Source organism: Echiichthys vipera, assembly GCF_963691815.1.
Source record: "Echiichthys vipera genome assembly, chromosome: 5".
Taxonomy (NCBI): Eukaryota; Metazoa; Chordata; class Actinopteri; order Perciformes; family Trachinidae; genus Echiichthys; species Echiichthys vipera.
The window spans coordinates 398,242-415,177 of record NC_139830.1 but is presented as its reverse complement, the minus strand read 5'-3'; the positions used below and the strand labels follow the sequence as shown (position 1 = coordinate 415,177).

Here is a 16,936-nt window from a genome sequence, read left to right as displayed (position 1 = left end):
TATGTCAAATCAAGTCAAATTCCTTGTAATGAAAATTGCCTGGCAATAAACCTGATTCTGATTCTGATGAATCTGAAAACTTTGTAGCCACCAACATGTGTAACATCATCTGAGACGGGGGGTTAGTTTGGACTAGGGACGGGCGTTTTCAGTCATTTCAGTATTCGAATACTCACATTACCTGACGAACAAGTACTCAAGTAAAAAACAAACAAAATAAAAACAGGAGGGAGGTTTTTTTTGTGTCTTTTTCACTTGAGCTGCTCACAGCAACGTCACTTCTGACTAAATAGTTTGTAATATTGAGAGAAAAATCTATAATTTCCATGACACTAACAAATGTCTTTAAAGCAAGTCATTTGCTGCCTTTAATGTCCAGATATAAATTTAAGACAGGTTCCTGTTGATAGCAGTCACCAGCAGACAGAAGCACCTCACACTCTCTCGTGTCCTCATCCTTGAGTGATTATAACTACTCTCATCTACGGCTGAACACTTGGATGGGCTCAGTGTTTCCAGTTATGCATTGTTTCCGTTTTGTGCTTTAAAGGGATTTCAAGAGCGAGCGGAGAGGAGCAACGCAGTCTCTCACAGCTCGTCGCTGAGCCGAGATGAGTGGGTCACTGTTTGCCTCTACGGCCACGACTTAACCTTGTTTTTTGCTGCTGTTAAATTTTGTGGAAGGCAAAGGATTCTGCGAGCAGATTACTTTATCAAGCCTGAGTACGAGCAACAACGGCAACTGGGGATGGGCACAATTACTCAAGTACCTGAGTACTCGTTGTAGACACTGCTATTCTGCTAACGGTTCACTACTCGCACTGTGAAGGCCATAATAGAGTGATGCCCCCTATACATGATAAGCAGTAAAAACGTGAGGTGCTTCTTTTGCCTTTCCGGCATGTTCCAAATCAGCCCTCAATGTTGCCGCTCTGTCATAATATTGACTAATTTCTCCACCTTGTTGCGGTTGTTTGCGGTGACGGTGACTCGTACTCAGGCTCGATAAAAGTAATATGCTAATGGAAGCTCTACAAAAATTAACGGCAGCAAAAGCAGGAGGTGAATTCGTGTCCTCTTGCTCATCCCTGTGAGAGACTGTGTTGCTCCTCTGTGTTCGCTCTTGAAATCACTTTAAAAGCACAAAACGGAACCGATGCATAACTGGAAACACCAAGCCCATCCAATTGTTCAGCTGGTAGATGAGAGTAGTAATAATCGCTTGTCACTTTACAGCTATGAACGAACTAAAGAAAGCATCTGTCAGGAGCTCAGAGATATCGGATGACAGATAATGATATAGGTTCATATGAGCCAACACAAGCTCACACACAATTCACACAACCAGCCGGACAGACTACAACTTCAACAACCAAGAATGTGCAAAACAAAGAAATAACTCGAGCACATGAAATAAGTTTCGACAGCATAAAGCAGGTGTCTCAAACCAATCCAGTAAAGGGCCGCTGTGGCTGCAGGTTTTCATTCCAACCAAGCAAAAACACACCTGAACCAACAAATCCAACTACGTGAAGGTGATTCAGGTGGTTGAATGAGTCGAGTCAGGTGTGTTCTTGTTTGGTTGGAATGAAAACCTGCAGCCACAGCGACTCTTTACTGGATCAGTTTGAGACACCTGGATAAAGGCTTTAGCTTAGCACCAGGCAAAGAAGGTTACTGACCTAACACTAATAACATGGCACTTGTCTAGGGTCATTGACCTTACGGCCTACAGGCTCCGACCACCACCTCAAATAAACAGCGTTCAGACGAGGCAAGGTGGATATAGTGTCTTACCCAAGGACACAAAGATCATGACACAAGGCAGGGCAGGGCCGCCGACCCGTCTCACTGGTCACAGAATCTTGTGGTCTGAACTTAACCGTCCCCTTTTGTTTTTTAAACTTAATGGTAATCGAAGAATTGCCTTTTGTTGTCTGAACTTTACCCGTCATGTAATGGTTCATAGGACGTCGTATTTAATAGGGTATCATGGATATTGTTGTACATATGTTTTTTGTAAGTTACCATGTGAGCCCGTTGCGTGTTTTATTCTATATGTTATATATCATCCTTGGTAAATGATCGCTCTTATTATTTGTATTGTTGTGTCTGAGATGAACGCTAACCTACGCAATTCACGTATTTAATGCGTGTATTTAATATGAACATTTGAATAAAGTATGTTTGAATATTACACCGACTGGTTTTCCAACTTAATCTTTATTGATTCTGTTTGTTGAATAATACGTAATATAACATCATACGTATATTAAGACTGCTAATTTCTTTAGAGTATGTTTCGAGGTAAAGGGGATCAATGAAAACAGCACAAGATATTAAGAGAAAGTAAATCTACCAATATCAAAATTAAAACAACACCGTAGCACAGAGGCAGAGAGATCGAGGGGTTACAACGATGATTGATTCATAACAAAAGGTTAATAAACCTCCATTAAGTGGATAAGTGTTAAAGACGGAGCAGATCACTTCTTCATATGAAGGCTTCAAACATGATGAAGTCATGAAAAATGAATTTATTATGATGAAGCTGTGGCTGGTCAGTGTTTTTTGACCTGTTCTTTTAACTGCAGACATGAATATTAATAATAACTCAAACATTGCGATGATTGAAATACTTGTTACAGACTTAATACTTGTAAGATAGTTGTTACAACTAAAGAATTCTGTAAGAAAGTTTAAGTGTGGCCTTGAGTTTTACCCCTTCTAATACTTGGTGCACCTCAAAGCTAATTTCAGTCAAAAGCAACAGGACTTGGTTATTTGTCCAGTTGCTTTTGACTGAAATTGCTTTGAAAATTACGATGACCTGGACAAATGAGAATATTCACAGGCCAATACTTGGTGCACATTCCAAAGCTAGTGTCAGAAGTAGTAGAAGCAGATGTTGGCAGTAATAATAGTAATAGTAGTCGTAGTAATAGTAGTAGAAGTAATAGTAGCCGTAGTCGTAGTATTAGTGATGGTAAAAAAGGCCTTAGTAGTTCATGATAGACCAGAGGTTTCCAGTCCCGCTCCTGGAGAGCTACTGTCCTGCATATGTTCGGTTTCTCTCTGCTCCAACACACCTGAGTCTAATGCTCTGCTCGTTATTAAGCAGCTGAAGCTTGATAACGAGCAGAGCATTGGACTCAGATGTGTTACAGTAGGGAGAAACCTAAAACATGGACACCTCCTGTATTAGACTAACAGTTAATAAATCTATCCAGACGTAGGATGTGGTAGCATGTGTGGCATCAACAATACTCTCTTGGCTGTGAACCGATCCAGTGAGTGCTGAAGGTCCCTGACCCACGACGCCATCAGGATCACGTCATCTGCAAAAAGCAGAGACGAGATCCTCAGCCCACTGAACTGCAGCCCCTCCCCACCACGACTACTCCTCGATATCCTGTCCATGAAAACCACAAACAGGATTGGTGACAAAGTACATACATGGCGGAGGCCGACCCCTTCCAGGAACGACTCCGAGACTGGACTGCCCTCAGAAGTGACCCCCTCACCCCAGACTCCCGCAGCACCTCCCACAGTATCTCCAGGGACCCGGTCCTATGCCTTCTCCAGATCCACAAAGCACATGTAGACCGGATGGGCACACTCCCAGGCCCCCTCCAGGATCATTGCAAGAGCTGGTCCTGGTCCAGGTCCAGGACTGAATCCACATTGTTCCTCTAACCCTCCATTCCAGCACCTTGGAGTCGACTTTACCAGGGAGGCTGAGTAATGTGATACCCCTGTAACTGGCACACACCCTCTGGTCCCCCTTTTTAAATAGGGGAACCACCACCCCGGTCACAGTGCCAATCCCTTGGCACTGTCCCAGACTTCCACGCAATGTTAAAGAAACGTGTCAGCTAAGGCAGCCTCTCCAATTCCAAAGCTTTCAGCATCTCTGGATGAATCTCATCCATCCCTGGGGCTTTGCCTATATGGAGTTGTTTTCTTCCTCTTCCTTCCTGACTTCTGTCAGAGATGTTTGGCGTGTTGGTCGAATTCAGGGGTTCCTCAAAGTCCCTCCACCGCCCGATTACCTCATCAGCTGAGGTCACCAGAGTCCCGTCCTTACTGTTAACTGCTTATATTATATTAAATTTTATTTTTAGTTATCTTTTATATGGCATTTTATATTACTGCTTTGATGTGTCTGTGTGTAATGCTACTGTTACACTGTAATTTCCCAGCTTGGGATCAAAAAATACTTTATTTTCTATTCTATTTATTGCACATCAACAGACCGTAAGACCGGGTTCTCCGGTTTCCTCCCACAGTCCAAAGACGTGCAGGTGTTGGGTTCATTGATGACTCTAAATCACCCGTAGGTGTGAATGGTTGTCTGTCTCTGTTCGTCTCTATGTGTCCTGTGATAGACTGGCGTCCTGTCCAGGGTGGACCCCGCCTCACGCCCGATGTCGGCTGGGACCAGCTCCCTGCGACTCCGACAGGGACAAGAGGCTGAAGATGAATGAAAAAAACAAAAACAACTCACGTGCCTTTTTCTGCCTTTGTGAATTTACGCCATCTCTCAACTCAACTAAAAATGCAAATAGGCCTTGAATTGGTTTTCTCCATATTAAGTCAAAAACTAGGGATGGGCACAATTACTCGAGTACCTGAGTACTCATTGTTGATGCCCCTATCCATGTCACGGTTTACTGTCAACGCTGCGTGGGCTATAATAGAGTGAAGCCCCCTATACATGATACGTGGGTAATGCCGTTCCATTGTTAGGACGGCCATCGGTCTAAGCTGGGTCTGTCCGACGTTCCTGTCTGTTATAGTGAAGGTTTTTGTTGCCACCGTACTCTACGGGGGAATTGTTGTGTCTCTGTAAATCATAAATAAGTCATAGAGTTTGGTCTTTACCTACTCTGTAGAGTGTCCTGAGATAACTTTTGTTATGATTCGACACTATAAATAAAATTGAATTGAATTGAATAGATTTGCTACACAGCGCTGAGGTGCTGCTGTTGCCTTTTCCGACATGATACCTTTTCTCCACCCTTGTTTAAGTTTTTCTTTATTCATCTCATCACTGCTGTTGAAACTTTTGACAATGTTGGCCGGCCGGTGGCTCAGCGGTTAGAGCAGTCGCCCCGTGTAAAGAGGCTGAAGGTCCTTGAGGCAGGGGTCGCAGGTTTGACTCCGACCTGCAGCCGTTTGCTGCATGTCTCCCCCTCTCTCTCTCACTCACCTCATCTCCAGTCTGTCCTAATTAATTAATTAAGGCTTGAAAAACTGCCAAAACATAATTGAAAAACCTTTTACAATGCTGCTGACACGCACAAAGCAGCAAAAGGAAACATTAAATATGTATAATACGATACAAACTGGTTTCAAATCAGTTTAAATAGTAATAGTGCTGCAATGAAAAATAACTATTTTGCAGTAAAAGCTTAATGTAATACTTCCTGAATTATCAGGAATGCACAAGAAGTAATGGTATCTCATAAATAAGTAAATGCAGGAACAATATATTTATAATTATTGCAACAACTACTATATCACAAGTAAGTATTTAGTCTGTAACAAGTATCGCAATCATCGTGATGTTTGAGTTATTATTAATATTCATGTCTGCAGTTAAAAGAACAGGTCAAAGAACACTGACCAGCCACAGCTTCATCATAATAAATTCATTTTTCATGACTTCATCATGTTTGAAGCATTCATATGAAGAAGTGATCTGCTCCGTCTTCAACACTTATCTGATTAATGGAGGTTTATTAACCTTTTGTTATGAATCAATCGTGGTTGTAACCCCTCGATCTCTGCCTCTGTGCTACTGTGTTGTTTTAATTTTATTTATTGGTAGATTTACTTTCTCTTAATATCTCGTGCTGTTTTCATTGATCCCCTTTACCTCGAAACACACTCTAAAGAAAGGAGCGGTCTTAATATACGTATGATGTTATATTACGTATTATTCAGCAAACAGAATCAATAAAGATTAAGTTGGAAAACCAGTCAGTGTAATATTCAAACATACTTTATTTAAATGTTCATATTAAATACACGCATTACAGTTATCACCACTGCTCACACTACTTTCATCAGGGCATGCATGACTATGGTAACGGAAACCAGTACGAACATGTATGATTGTTGTTATTATTCCAAATGAACAGACTCTTCAGGTGACAGGTTACTTTCCTACACCCTTTTACCAGAAGCAAGACTTTTGCAAATGATGCGGATCTTGGACATTTTCAGCCCGTACAGTAAAGGGTTGAAGAGCGGTTGGCATGTCAGCCAGTACAATGATAAAAAGATGCGCAATATGTTTGGTACACTGCTCATATTAAACCTGCCCTGCACTATTTCAAAGAAAGCCCCACAGGAGAAGTTGAGCAGAGAGGCGAGGTGAGGTGTGCAGGTGCTGAGAGCTTTCTGTCTCGTCTGTTTGGAACCAGAAAAACACACTTTAAGGATCCTCATGTACGAGTAAATAATTAGAATTATGAGACCAACTATAATAGTAAACATGTAAACAATGCCATGGATGTTGTTGACTGTGGTATCAAAGCAGGCCAGTTTAACGATGGAGTAGTTGACACAGTAGACTTTCTGAATTGTGTTTCCACACAGTTGCAAAGGGACACTCAGAGACATCATGACAACAGTTGCAAGTACACTGTATAACCACACGAAGGCAGTGAGGATTGCAACCTTGCTCGATGTCATACGTGTGTGATATTGCAGAGGATAACATATAGCAAGATATCTGTCATAAGACATGACTCCAAAGGTAAACAGTTCTACACTTCCATAAAAATGCAAACAATAAATCTGCAAGAAACAAAAAGATGCAGAAACAATATGAACGTCAGAAAGGACCTGAACCAGGAGGAAAGGAAACAACCCTGTGCTTCCCAACAGCTCATTCACAAACAGGCTGCACAGGAACAGGTACATAGGTTCATGTAAGCTCCTGTTCATACAGATGACCACGATGAGCGCAACATTAGAACAAACAATCAACACATATAACGTCAGAATAATCAGGAAATATAAGTATTTAAACAGCCCCGTGTCAAAGTAGGCACTCAGCGTGAAATATGAAACCTGTGTGGAGTTCTTCATGATCCTTCATTTGGTGCATTGAGCAATGAAAAACATTACACAGTGGCTGAACTAACTGGAACAAACATGTGACATTAAATTAGACATTTTTAAAGATGCAGCTGAAATGTAGGGAAGGTTAAAACATTCATCACACATCAACAGCATTAATGACAACGCAAGTAAATATATTCATCCCTCATGATCAGAACAAGACAGAGGACCCAAACTTTCTATATATTACAGAGAAACAACCTTACAAGACACATGGACCTGCTGCAGTGCTGTAGTCTGATCGACTCCCTCCTAACTGAGCTGAAACTCTGCTTCTGCTCCTTTTAACTATTTCAGTTCATGTTCACAGCAGCAGACTGACGTAATTACCAAAGGACTCACCGACTCTCCATGGTTCTTGCCGTCACGTGAATTGTGTAGGTTAGCGTACATCTCAGACACAACAATACAAATAATAAGATCGATAATTTACCAAGGATGATGTCAGAAACATATGCATAACAATATCTATGATAGCTTACTAAATATCATTGTTTCCCATACATAGACCATCGTGTGGCACTGCGCCACAGAATCAACACAGAGTGCCACGAATTTATTCAGTTTTTATTAAATGCAATATTAAAATGTAAATATTATTCCATTTATTTATCTTTGCATGGCATCATTTTCGATCACAGAGAGAGAGAGAGACGTGCAGCTCACTCCAGCTTGTGTGCGCACAATTTCGCTCTATCTTCTGGTTGATGTAACAATGCATCTTGAGACGGCTTAAAGTTGATTAAAATGTGCGACGATTAAATTGGTTGACAAATTAATAGGATGGCGCTTTCTACTTTGGACCTTGTTTTTTGGCGTTCTCAGTCAGTCTAATGAAAACCAAAGCTTCGTCTACTCAGTGAGGAGTCTTGTGCATATGTCGGAGGCCTTTTCACGGTGGTCCTCCATCTTTGCGATGCAGGAGCCGAACTGCATGGCTCTCTTGGGGAGGACTGCTGATTGGTGGAGGCCCGGCTGCCTCGCGGCCAGTCTCAGAAGGAGTTTCTCCCTGAGGCCTCGCGGAAGGTACAGGTCTGCGTTCTCAGTCAGTCCTGTCAGTCAGGACGTTTTTACGTAGATCCTTTCAGGAATAGCTCAGTTAGGCTACAGAGGCTAGTCTTTGTGTATCATGGACATAGTAGAAAGAGGTGTGTATGTTTGAGCAGGGGAAGAGAGACAGATGATGAACTCAGAGCAGAGAAGAAATTAGTAGGTAAGTTTTAGTGAATGTAGTGTTTCTTATTTCTATACGCTGGTTTGTTTCAGTAAACAGCACCTCTGCTAACAGAATGGTATTCATCATGTGTATGGGAAACATGAATAACCTGAGGTCTCTTGGCTTAAGTAAACACCTCATCCTGAATACGATCATAAGCCTCAAAAACTGGATCATGTAAACACACTCATTTGTGAATGTGCAGAGATCTCAGCTTCTGAAAATATAGATATGCTGATATAACTTGAAAAAACATGTCAATTCCAAACTACAAAAAAAAATACAAATTACGCTGTAAGCATAAGCCCCACTAGTTAGTTGGACCAGTCCCAGCCTGGTCCTGGTCCAGTCCCAGCCCCAGCCTGGTCCTGGTCCTGGCCCTGGTCCTGGTCCTGGTCCTGGTCAGATGCGTACATGAACTGATGAAGCCTCTTGGATGAGAGGTGAAACGTATTCCTGACAAATGACCAAGTCCAGTTGCTTTTTGACTAAAATTTCTTTGGGGATCTCACCCAGTGCCAGCCTACAGTAGCTGAACCCAACAACAGACAACCCTGGCAACCAGCAACGCCCAACGCTATTGGCTGCTGCCATGGAAACACAACGGGACAGGAAGTCATTGTCCAACCCGTCAACATTTTTTAAAATATTAATTCAGACTGAATATATATTTTTATGGAAAAGCAATACTTTTATTCTCATCTCATGTTAAACCGCTTATTCGAGGTCGGGTCCACAGAAATGACCCCCTCACCCCATACTCCCATAATACCTTCTGAGGGACCCGGTCATATGCCTTGCCATAGTGCAGAGCTGGTCCGTTGTTCCGCATCCAGGACAGAATCCCCATTGGTCCTCTTCAATCTGAGGTTCGACTACAGGACGAACCTCCTTTCCAGCACCTTGGAGTCGACTTCACCAGGGAGGCTGAGGAGTGTGATCCCCCTGGAACTGGCTCACACCCTCTGGTCCCCCTTTCTGAACAGGAACCACCACCCCGGTCTGCCACTCCCTCGGCACTGTCCCAGACTTCCACCAGTGTGTCAGTGACGTGTGGACCAGGACCAGGACCAGGACGGCCCCTCCAGACCCAGAGCTTTCAGCATGTGTGGATGCAGCTCATGGATCCTGGGGCTTTGCCTCTGTGGACTTGTTTCCTTCCTCAGTGACTTCTGTCAGAGATGTTGACGATGATCCTCATCAGCCTCCAGCTCTGCCTCTACAAAAGAGGGCGTGTTGGTCGGATTCAGGACTTCCTAAAAGTCCTTCCACCGCCCCATGACCTCATCAGCTGAGGTCACCAGCGTCCTGTCCTTACTGTAAACAGCTTGGACGGTTCCCGTGTCCCCCTCCTAAGGTGTCAAATGGTTTTCCAGAAACACCTTGGTGCCGCCCCAAAGTCCTTCTCCAGGACTTCTCTGAACTCCTCCCACACCCGCTGCTTTGCCTCTGACCCAGCAGAGGCTGCAGCCCTTCAGACCTGTCGGTACCTTAGAACCACCTCCGGAGTCTTCTGTGATAACAGATCCTGAAGGCCTCCTTCAGTTGGACAGCTTCCCTGACCACCGGTGTCCACCACAGTGTTCGGGGGTTACCGACCCTTGAGGCACCTAAGACCTTGAGGCCACAGCTCACCCCTGCAGCTTCAGCAATGGATATTTTGAACATTGCCCTACTCCGATTAAATGCCCCCAACCTCCACAGGGACGCCAGAAAAGCTCCTTCGGTCTGTCCAGAATCTTCCCCCATCCTCTGACCAACTCATCCAACTCGGATTTAGATCAGGGAGGCCGTTCCTCCAAATCACGCCTCTCGGATGTCTCCATCATCGCCCACCTGGGCGTTGAAGTCTCCCAGCAGAACTATGGAGTCCCCTGCTGGAGCCCCATGCAGGACTCCATTCATGGTCTCCAAGAGGGCCGATTACTCTGAACTGCTGTTCGGTGCATCTGCACAAGCAACAGTCAGAGTCCCCCCCCCACCACCCGCAGGCGTAAGGAGGCCACCCTCTGGTCCACCGGGGTGAACTCCAACACCGCGGCGCTCAGCCGGGGGTTTGAGAGTCTCCCCACACCCGCCCGGCGCCTCACACCCTGGGCACCTCCAGAGAAGACCAGGGTCCAACCCCTATCCAGGAGTACAGTTCCAGAGCCGAGACTGTGTGTGGAGGTGAGCCCCACCAGATCTAACTGGTAGTGCTCCACCTCCCGCACAAGCTCCGGATCCTTCCCCCACAGAGAGGAGACGCTCCATGTCCTCAGAGCTTCTGCTGCCCGGGTCTGGTCCGTCAAGGCCCCTAACTTTCACTGCCCCCCTGCAGCAGCGCACCCGACCACCAGCGGTTCCTCCTGTGAGTGGTGGGCCCACAGGATGGAGAGGAAGGAGGTGCCACGTCACTTTTTCGGGCTGTGCCCGGTCGGGCTCCGTGGCAAACCCGGCAACCAGTCGCTCGCCGGCGAGCCCTCCGGGAACCCGGGCTTCCTCCGGGCAGGGTCCCTTTCCTAGTTTTTCCATAGAGTCTTTGTGAGGCGTTCTTAGTCCGGCCCCTCGCCTGAGACCACTCTGCCATGGGAGACCAGGAGCACCAGGGTCCAGACCACAGCCCTCAGGTTCACAGGGACACAAACCTCCAGCACGATAAGGTGATGGTTCCCAGAGAAGAACTTTTTTTCTGTATGCCTCAAAACGCACCGTGGGTGTATTTAAAAAAAAAAAAAGTTTAATACAAAGCTTTTATAAAGATTCTACATATTCAGCCTTTAAGTTAAGATGACAAAAGGTGCCGGTTATGTTTACACAACTGAATTCTGTGACCAGTGATGTTTTGCTAATGCAATGCTAAGCCAAATTCACAATTTATCCTCTCCAAAAGAAAGTCCACCCCGCATGCAGACTTAACTTGATTTAATTACTCACAATTCATTGCAACAAGGACGTAACTTTGTTCTTTTGAATTGTCAACTAAAAAACAAAACTCACTGGTCTTGAATGCGTTAAGTGTTGTACTACAACTTTACTTGAATAATTTCGAGCAGAAATAATATTCAAGGTACAGAAATATGTAGAAGCTCAGAAACATACTACGTGCTGATAGATACTGGCATGTCTGTGATAGGACAATATCATGTGATGATATCGTTGTGGCAACTGAATATTTACAGTCAGTGTGCATTTAAGCATATTCCCACTAACAGTTGGACGCCGGATAGACGTGCAGCTCATGTCTATATTGGGGTCCGTTGGTCCATGACCAATTCTGGACATCCATTGGACGTCCAAACTAGATCCACTATTTGGATGTCCAACCATGACCCAACTTAGACGTCATGTTGCCGTTCATCATTTGACCTTTGAAGCGGGTTCATGTTTTGGACGTCATGTGTCAGGTGCAGGTGCAGGAAATGATCAGTTGTTTGTTGTTGTTATTTTACACTTCCCTGTTTTTCTTTAACTGGTTTATTTTTAATAATCAAGTAACTTATTTATGCATATATTTTTTTTTACATTCATCTGTTTTTTTAAATTGGAAATCCAGTCTGTGGAAAACAATTTCATTTTAGCCTATCCACCTTTTTAAGACAGAACTCTCCGACAGTCAAATACTACCGAGACAGAAAATGCAGGTCGGGGCAACAAGCTAATGTTAGCGCCTCTGCTAGTATCTCTGTGTGGGATCCAGGGGAGTCATTTCAGAGACTTAAACACTTGCGCTTTGAGCGTGAAACTTCACATTCAGAATGTACAGTAAATAATCAAACAAGCTCTTAAAGCTTTTCTGCATCTAACAGTGTTAATTTTGGTTTTAGAGCAGGTTGTATAAAGTATCATCAGCTGGATATTTCACTGGACACAAACAAAGAGGATCAGAGGAGACGGGGACAGTTCAATGATTTATTAACAGATACAAATGATACAAAAGCTCATGGGCACAGGCAGCGTATCCAAACAGGTGAATGGAACAGGGAAAAGTGCAGGGAGACAGGCACCAGGTAAAGAAAAAGACGTGGAGGTCAGACGAAGGTTCTGGGGACTTGGAAACACATGAGCATGAAGGGCTGATTCAAATATCTGCAGGGCTGACGAGGGAAGTGGGAACAGGTGTGTGGATGTGTGACGGGGACAGGAAGGAAGCTCTGAGGGCATCTAGTGGATGGATGGCAGTGACACGGCCTTGGGAAGAGGGAATGTTGCTGCTTTGAAACACAAGTATTCACCGTGAGAATCAAAAATAAACATATCAAAAACAAAAATAGCAATAATAATCACAATGATAATAATAATATTGTTATTCCAAATGAACAAACTCTTGAGGTGGAAGATTAAACAGAGTTATCAGAATCAGAAAGGCTTTATTATCATTGCACACAGCACAATGAAGTTTCAATGTCACCCAAACGGTGGGATTCACAACAAATTAAGACACAAACAAATAAAACGTCTAAATACTACTTTCCTACAACCTTTTACCAAAAGCAAGACTTTTGCAAATTATGCGTATTTTGGTCATTTTCAGTCCGTACAGTAAAGGGTTGAAGAGCGGTTGGCATGTCAGCCAGTACAAAGATAAAAAGATGCGCATTATGTTTGGGACACTGTTCATATTAAACCTGCCCTGCACTATTTCAAAGAAAGCCCCACAGGAGAAGTTGAGCAGAGACAGTAGGTGAGGTGTGCAGGTGCTGAGAGCTTTCTGTCTCGTCTGTTTGGAACCAGAAAAACACACTTTAAGGATCCTCATGTACGAGTAAATAATTAGAATTATGAGAGCAACTATAATAGTAAACATGTAAACAATGCCATAGATGTTGTTGACTGTGGTATCAAAGCAGGCCAGTTTAACGATAGAGTAGTTATCACAGTAGACTTTCTGAATTGTGTTTCCACACAGTTGTAAAGGGACACTCAGAGACATCATGACAACAGTTGCAAGTACACTGTATAACCACACGAAGGCAGTGAGGATTGCAACCTTGCTCAATGTCATAAGTGTGTGATATTGCAGAGGATAACATATAGAAAGATATCTGTCATAAGACATGACTCCAAAGGTAAACATTTCTACACTTCCATAAAAATGCAAACAGTAAATCTGCAGGAAACAAAAAGAAGTCAGAACAGTGTGAACGTCAGAAAGAACCTGAACCAGGAGGAAAGGAAACAACCCTGTGCTTCCAAACAGCTCATTCACAAACAGGCTGCACAGGAACAGGTACATAGGTTCATGTAAGCTCCTGTTCATACAGATGACCACGATGAGCACAACATTAGAACAAACAATCAACATATAGAAAGTCAGAATAATCAGGAAATATAAGTATTTAAACAGCCCTGTGTCAAAGTAGGCACTCAGCGTGAAATATGAAACCTGTGTGGAGTTTTTCATGATCCTTCATTTGGTGCATTGAGCAATGAAAACGTTACACAGTGGCTGAACTAACTGGAACAAACATGTGACATTAAATTAGACATTTTTAAAGATGCAGCTGAAATGTAGGGAAGGTTAAAACATTCATCACACATCAACAGCATTAATGACAACGTAAGTAAATATATTCATCCCTCATGATCAGAACAAGACAGAGGACCCAAACTTTCTATATATTACAGAGAAACAACCTTACAAGACACATGGACCTGCTGCAGTGCTGTAGTCTGATCGACTCCCTCCTAACTGAGCTGAAACTCTGCTTCTGCTCCTTTTAACTATTTCAGTTCATGTTCACAGCAGCAGACTGACGTAATTACCAAAGGACTCACCGACTCTCCATGGTTCTTGCCGTCACGTTAATTGTGTAATTTAGCGTACATCTCTGACACAACAATACAAATACAGTGCCTTTAGAAAGTCATGATAGCCCTTTGAAATAGTCATTTTTTTGTTTTACAGCTTTTTAAGTGATGAATCCCTTTAGAAGAACAACTTTAAACATTCTCAGGTATCAACGATCAACCTCAAGATTAGACGCCAAGTAAATTGGCATCCATCAACTCTGGTTGCTTTGATTTTACCTCAGAATGAAATCAGCTGTTCCTTGAAGTTTGCTTTCCTAGGCCCTTAGGGTAACACAAATAATTCACCTTAGTTGGAAAGATGCTCTCAAAAGAGCTCTGGGATAAAGTTGTCGATAGGCAGTAAGGCGATCAATTAGGAGAAGGATATAAAAGATTTAAAATCTTTAACTCTACATCTGAGTACTGTTCAGAATCAGATTCAGAATCAGAAGTACTTTAATAATCTCACAGGGAAATTATTTAATTTATTCAGACTATTGTCCAGAAGTGGAAGTCCTGTGGCACCTCCCAGACCTGGCCTAGATCGAGCCGTCCCTCCAAACTGGATGACCGAGCCAGGAAAGGCTTGATCCAGGAAGCTTTTTACCCTTCTGGAAAAATGTCACACTGAGTCTCGTTTACAGTATGCCGAAAAACATACTGAAGATTCTGATGCCATCTGGCAAAAGGTTATATGTTCAGATGAGACCAAAATTTAACTTTTTGGGCTGGACCCAAAGTGCTGTGTTGGCTAGAAACCAAACACAGCACATCCTCAAAGCAATTTCAGTCAAAAGCAACTGGACTTGGTTCTTTGTCAGGAAGACATTTCACCTCTCTTCCAAGAGGCTTCATCAGTTCATGTACACATCTGACCAGGACCAGGCTGGGACTGGACCAGGACCAGGACCAGGCTGGGACTGCTCCAACTACCTGGTGTGGAGATCCAGGTATTGCCAACGACCGTCGTTGGAGTGGCAGTGGTTGGTGGAAGTAGGTTTGGACTTCGTTAGTGCTGGTCCTGGTCAGATGCGTACATGAACAGACCGGGTCTGGTCGGTCGAGGCCCCTCACCTTCACTGCCCCCCGTGCAGCAGCGCACCCGACCCCAGCGGTTCCTCCTTGGAGTGGTGGGCCCATAGGATTGTCTTCGATCAACCGTACACCCAAATTCTTAAAGGAAAACCTGCAGCCCTCTGTTGGACACCTGGCAGGTGGAGGTGGTTCACCTTCCAGCATGACAACGACCCAAAACACACCTCCAGAAAAACAACACAGTAGCTAAAGGACAGGAAGGTGAATGTCCCAGAGCGGCCCAGTCACAGCACGGCACTGTATGTCCATGTACGTATTGTCTACGTGTGTCCAAATACAATATTGGACTAACCCCCAAAGCAATTTTAGTCAAAAGCAACTGGACCTGGTTATTTGTCTAGGAAGACGTTTCACCTCTGATCCAAGAGGCTTCATCAGTTCATGTACGCATCTGACCAGGACCAGAACCAGGACCAGGAACAGGACCAGGCTGGGACTGGTCCAAATACCTGGTGTGGAGATCCAGGTCTTTAACCTCTCACAGGCCGATGATGTCACTGGAACCCTTTGTTCTCTGTCGTTAGAGTGGCAGTCGTTGGTGGAAGTAGGTCTGGACTTGGTTAGTGCTGGTCCAGTCCCAGCCTGGTCCTGGTCCAGTGGTTGGAGGAAGTAGGTCTGGACTTGGTTAGTGCTGGTCCAGTCCCGTCCTGGTCCTTGTCCTGGTCCAGTCGTTGGTGGAAGTAGGTCTGGACTTGGTTAGTGCTGGTCCATTCCCAGCCTGGTCCTGGTCCAGTGGTTGGTGGAAGTAGGTCTGGACTTGGTTAGTGCTGGTCCAGTCCCAGCCTGGTCCTGGTGTCTCAGACCTCCTCCTCTGGTTAGCCATGGTCCAGTCCCAGCCTGGTCCTGGTGTCTCAGACCTCCTCCTCTGGTTAGCCATGGTCCAGTCCCAGCCTGGTCCTGGTGTCTCAGACCTCCTCCTCTGGTTAGCCATAGTCCAGTCCCAGCCTGGTCCTGGTGTCTCAGACCTCCTCCTCTGGTTAGCCATGGTCCAGTCCCCGCCTGGTCCTGGTGTCTCAGACCTCCTCCTCTGGTTAGCCATGGTCCAGTCCCCGCCTGGTCCTGGTGTCTCAGACCTCCTCCTCTGGTTAGCCATGGTCCAGTCCCAGCCTGGTCCTGGTCCTGGTATCTCAAACCTCCTCCTCTGGTTAGCCATGGTTTCTCTTCTTTTCCTCCTCTTTCAAACCATCTGTCCTCTCTGTCCAGGATGTGGACATTGCTGTCATCAAAGAAGTGGGCTTTCTCCTTGAGATGTGAGTGGGCAGCAGAGTCCAGGACAAAGAACCAAGTCCAGTTGTTTTTGACTGAAATTGCTTTGAGGATAAAGATGACCTGTACAAATGAGAACATTCACAGGCTCAAACACAGCATACCAACCAAAACACACAATCCCTACAGCGACTCATGGTGGTGGCAAAAGAATTTCCCCTCGGGGGTGATTGATTGATTGATTGATTGATTGATTGATTGATTGATTGATGTTGATGGGACTGGGCGATTGGTCAGGATTAAAGGACCCAAAACACACCTCCATAAAAGCAACACAGTGGCTAAAGGACAGGAAGGTGAATGACCCAGAGCGGCCCAGTCACAGCCCTGAATCCTACAGAACATCTGTGCATGGACCTGAAGACTGCAGTCCATCACTGCTCACCTCAGAATCCGACTGAACTCCAACAGTTCTGCAGGAAGAACGGGGAAATATTCTCCAATCTAGGTCCC

At 44.5% G+C, this 16,936-nt stretch overlaps 2 protein-coding genes across 2 annotated transcripts; both read right to left on the bottom strand.

The window, feature by feature from the left end:
- Positions 1–6,171: 6,171 nt before the first annotated feature.
- LOC310947326 (olfactory receptor 2G6-like) lies at positions 6,172–7,101 on the bottom strand (the record flags this gene model as incomplete). The annotated part of the gene is made up of 1 exon (XM_083914116.1): positions 6,172–7,101. One exon carries the CDS (start codon positions 7,099–7,101, stop codon positions 6,172–6,174), a length of 930 nt encoding a protein of 309 aa, XP_083770242.1.
- An 885-nt stretch (positions 7,102–7,986) lies between these two features.
- On the bottom strand, positions 7,987–13,733 carry LOC310947325 (olfactory receptor 4B13-like; the record flags this gene model as incomplete). The annotated part of the gene is made up of 2 exons (XM_083914115.1): positions 7,987–8,186; positions 12,818–13,733. 2 exons carry the CDS (start codon positions 13,731–13,733, stop codon positions 7,987–7,989), a joined length of 1,116 nt encoding a protein of 371 aa, XP_083770241.1.
- Positions 13,734–16,936: the final 3,203 nt, after the last annotated feature.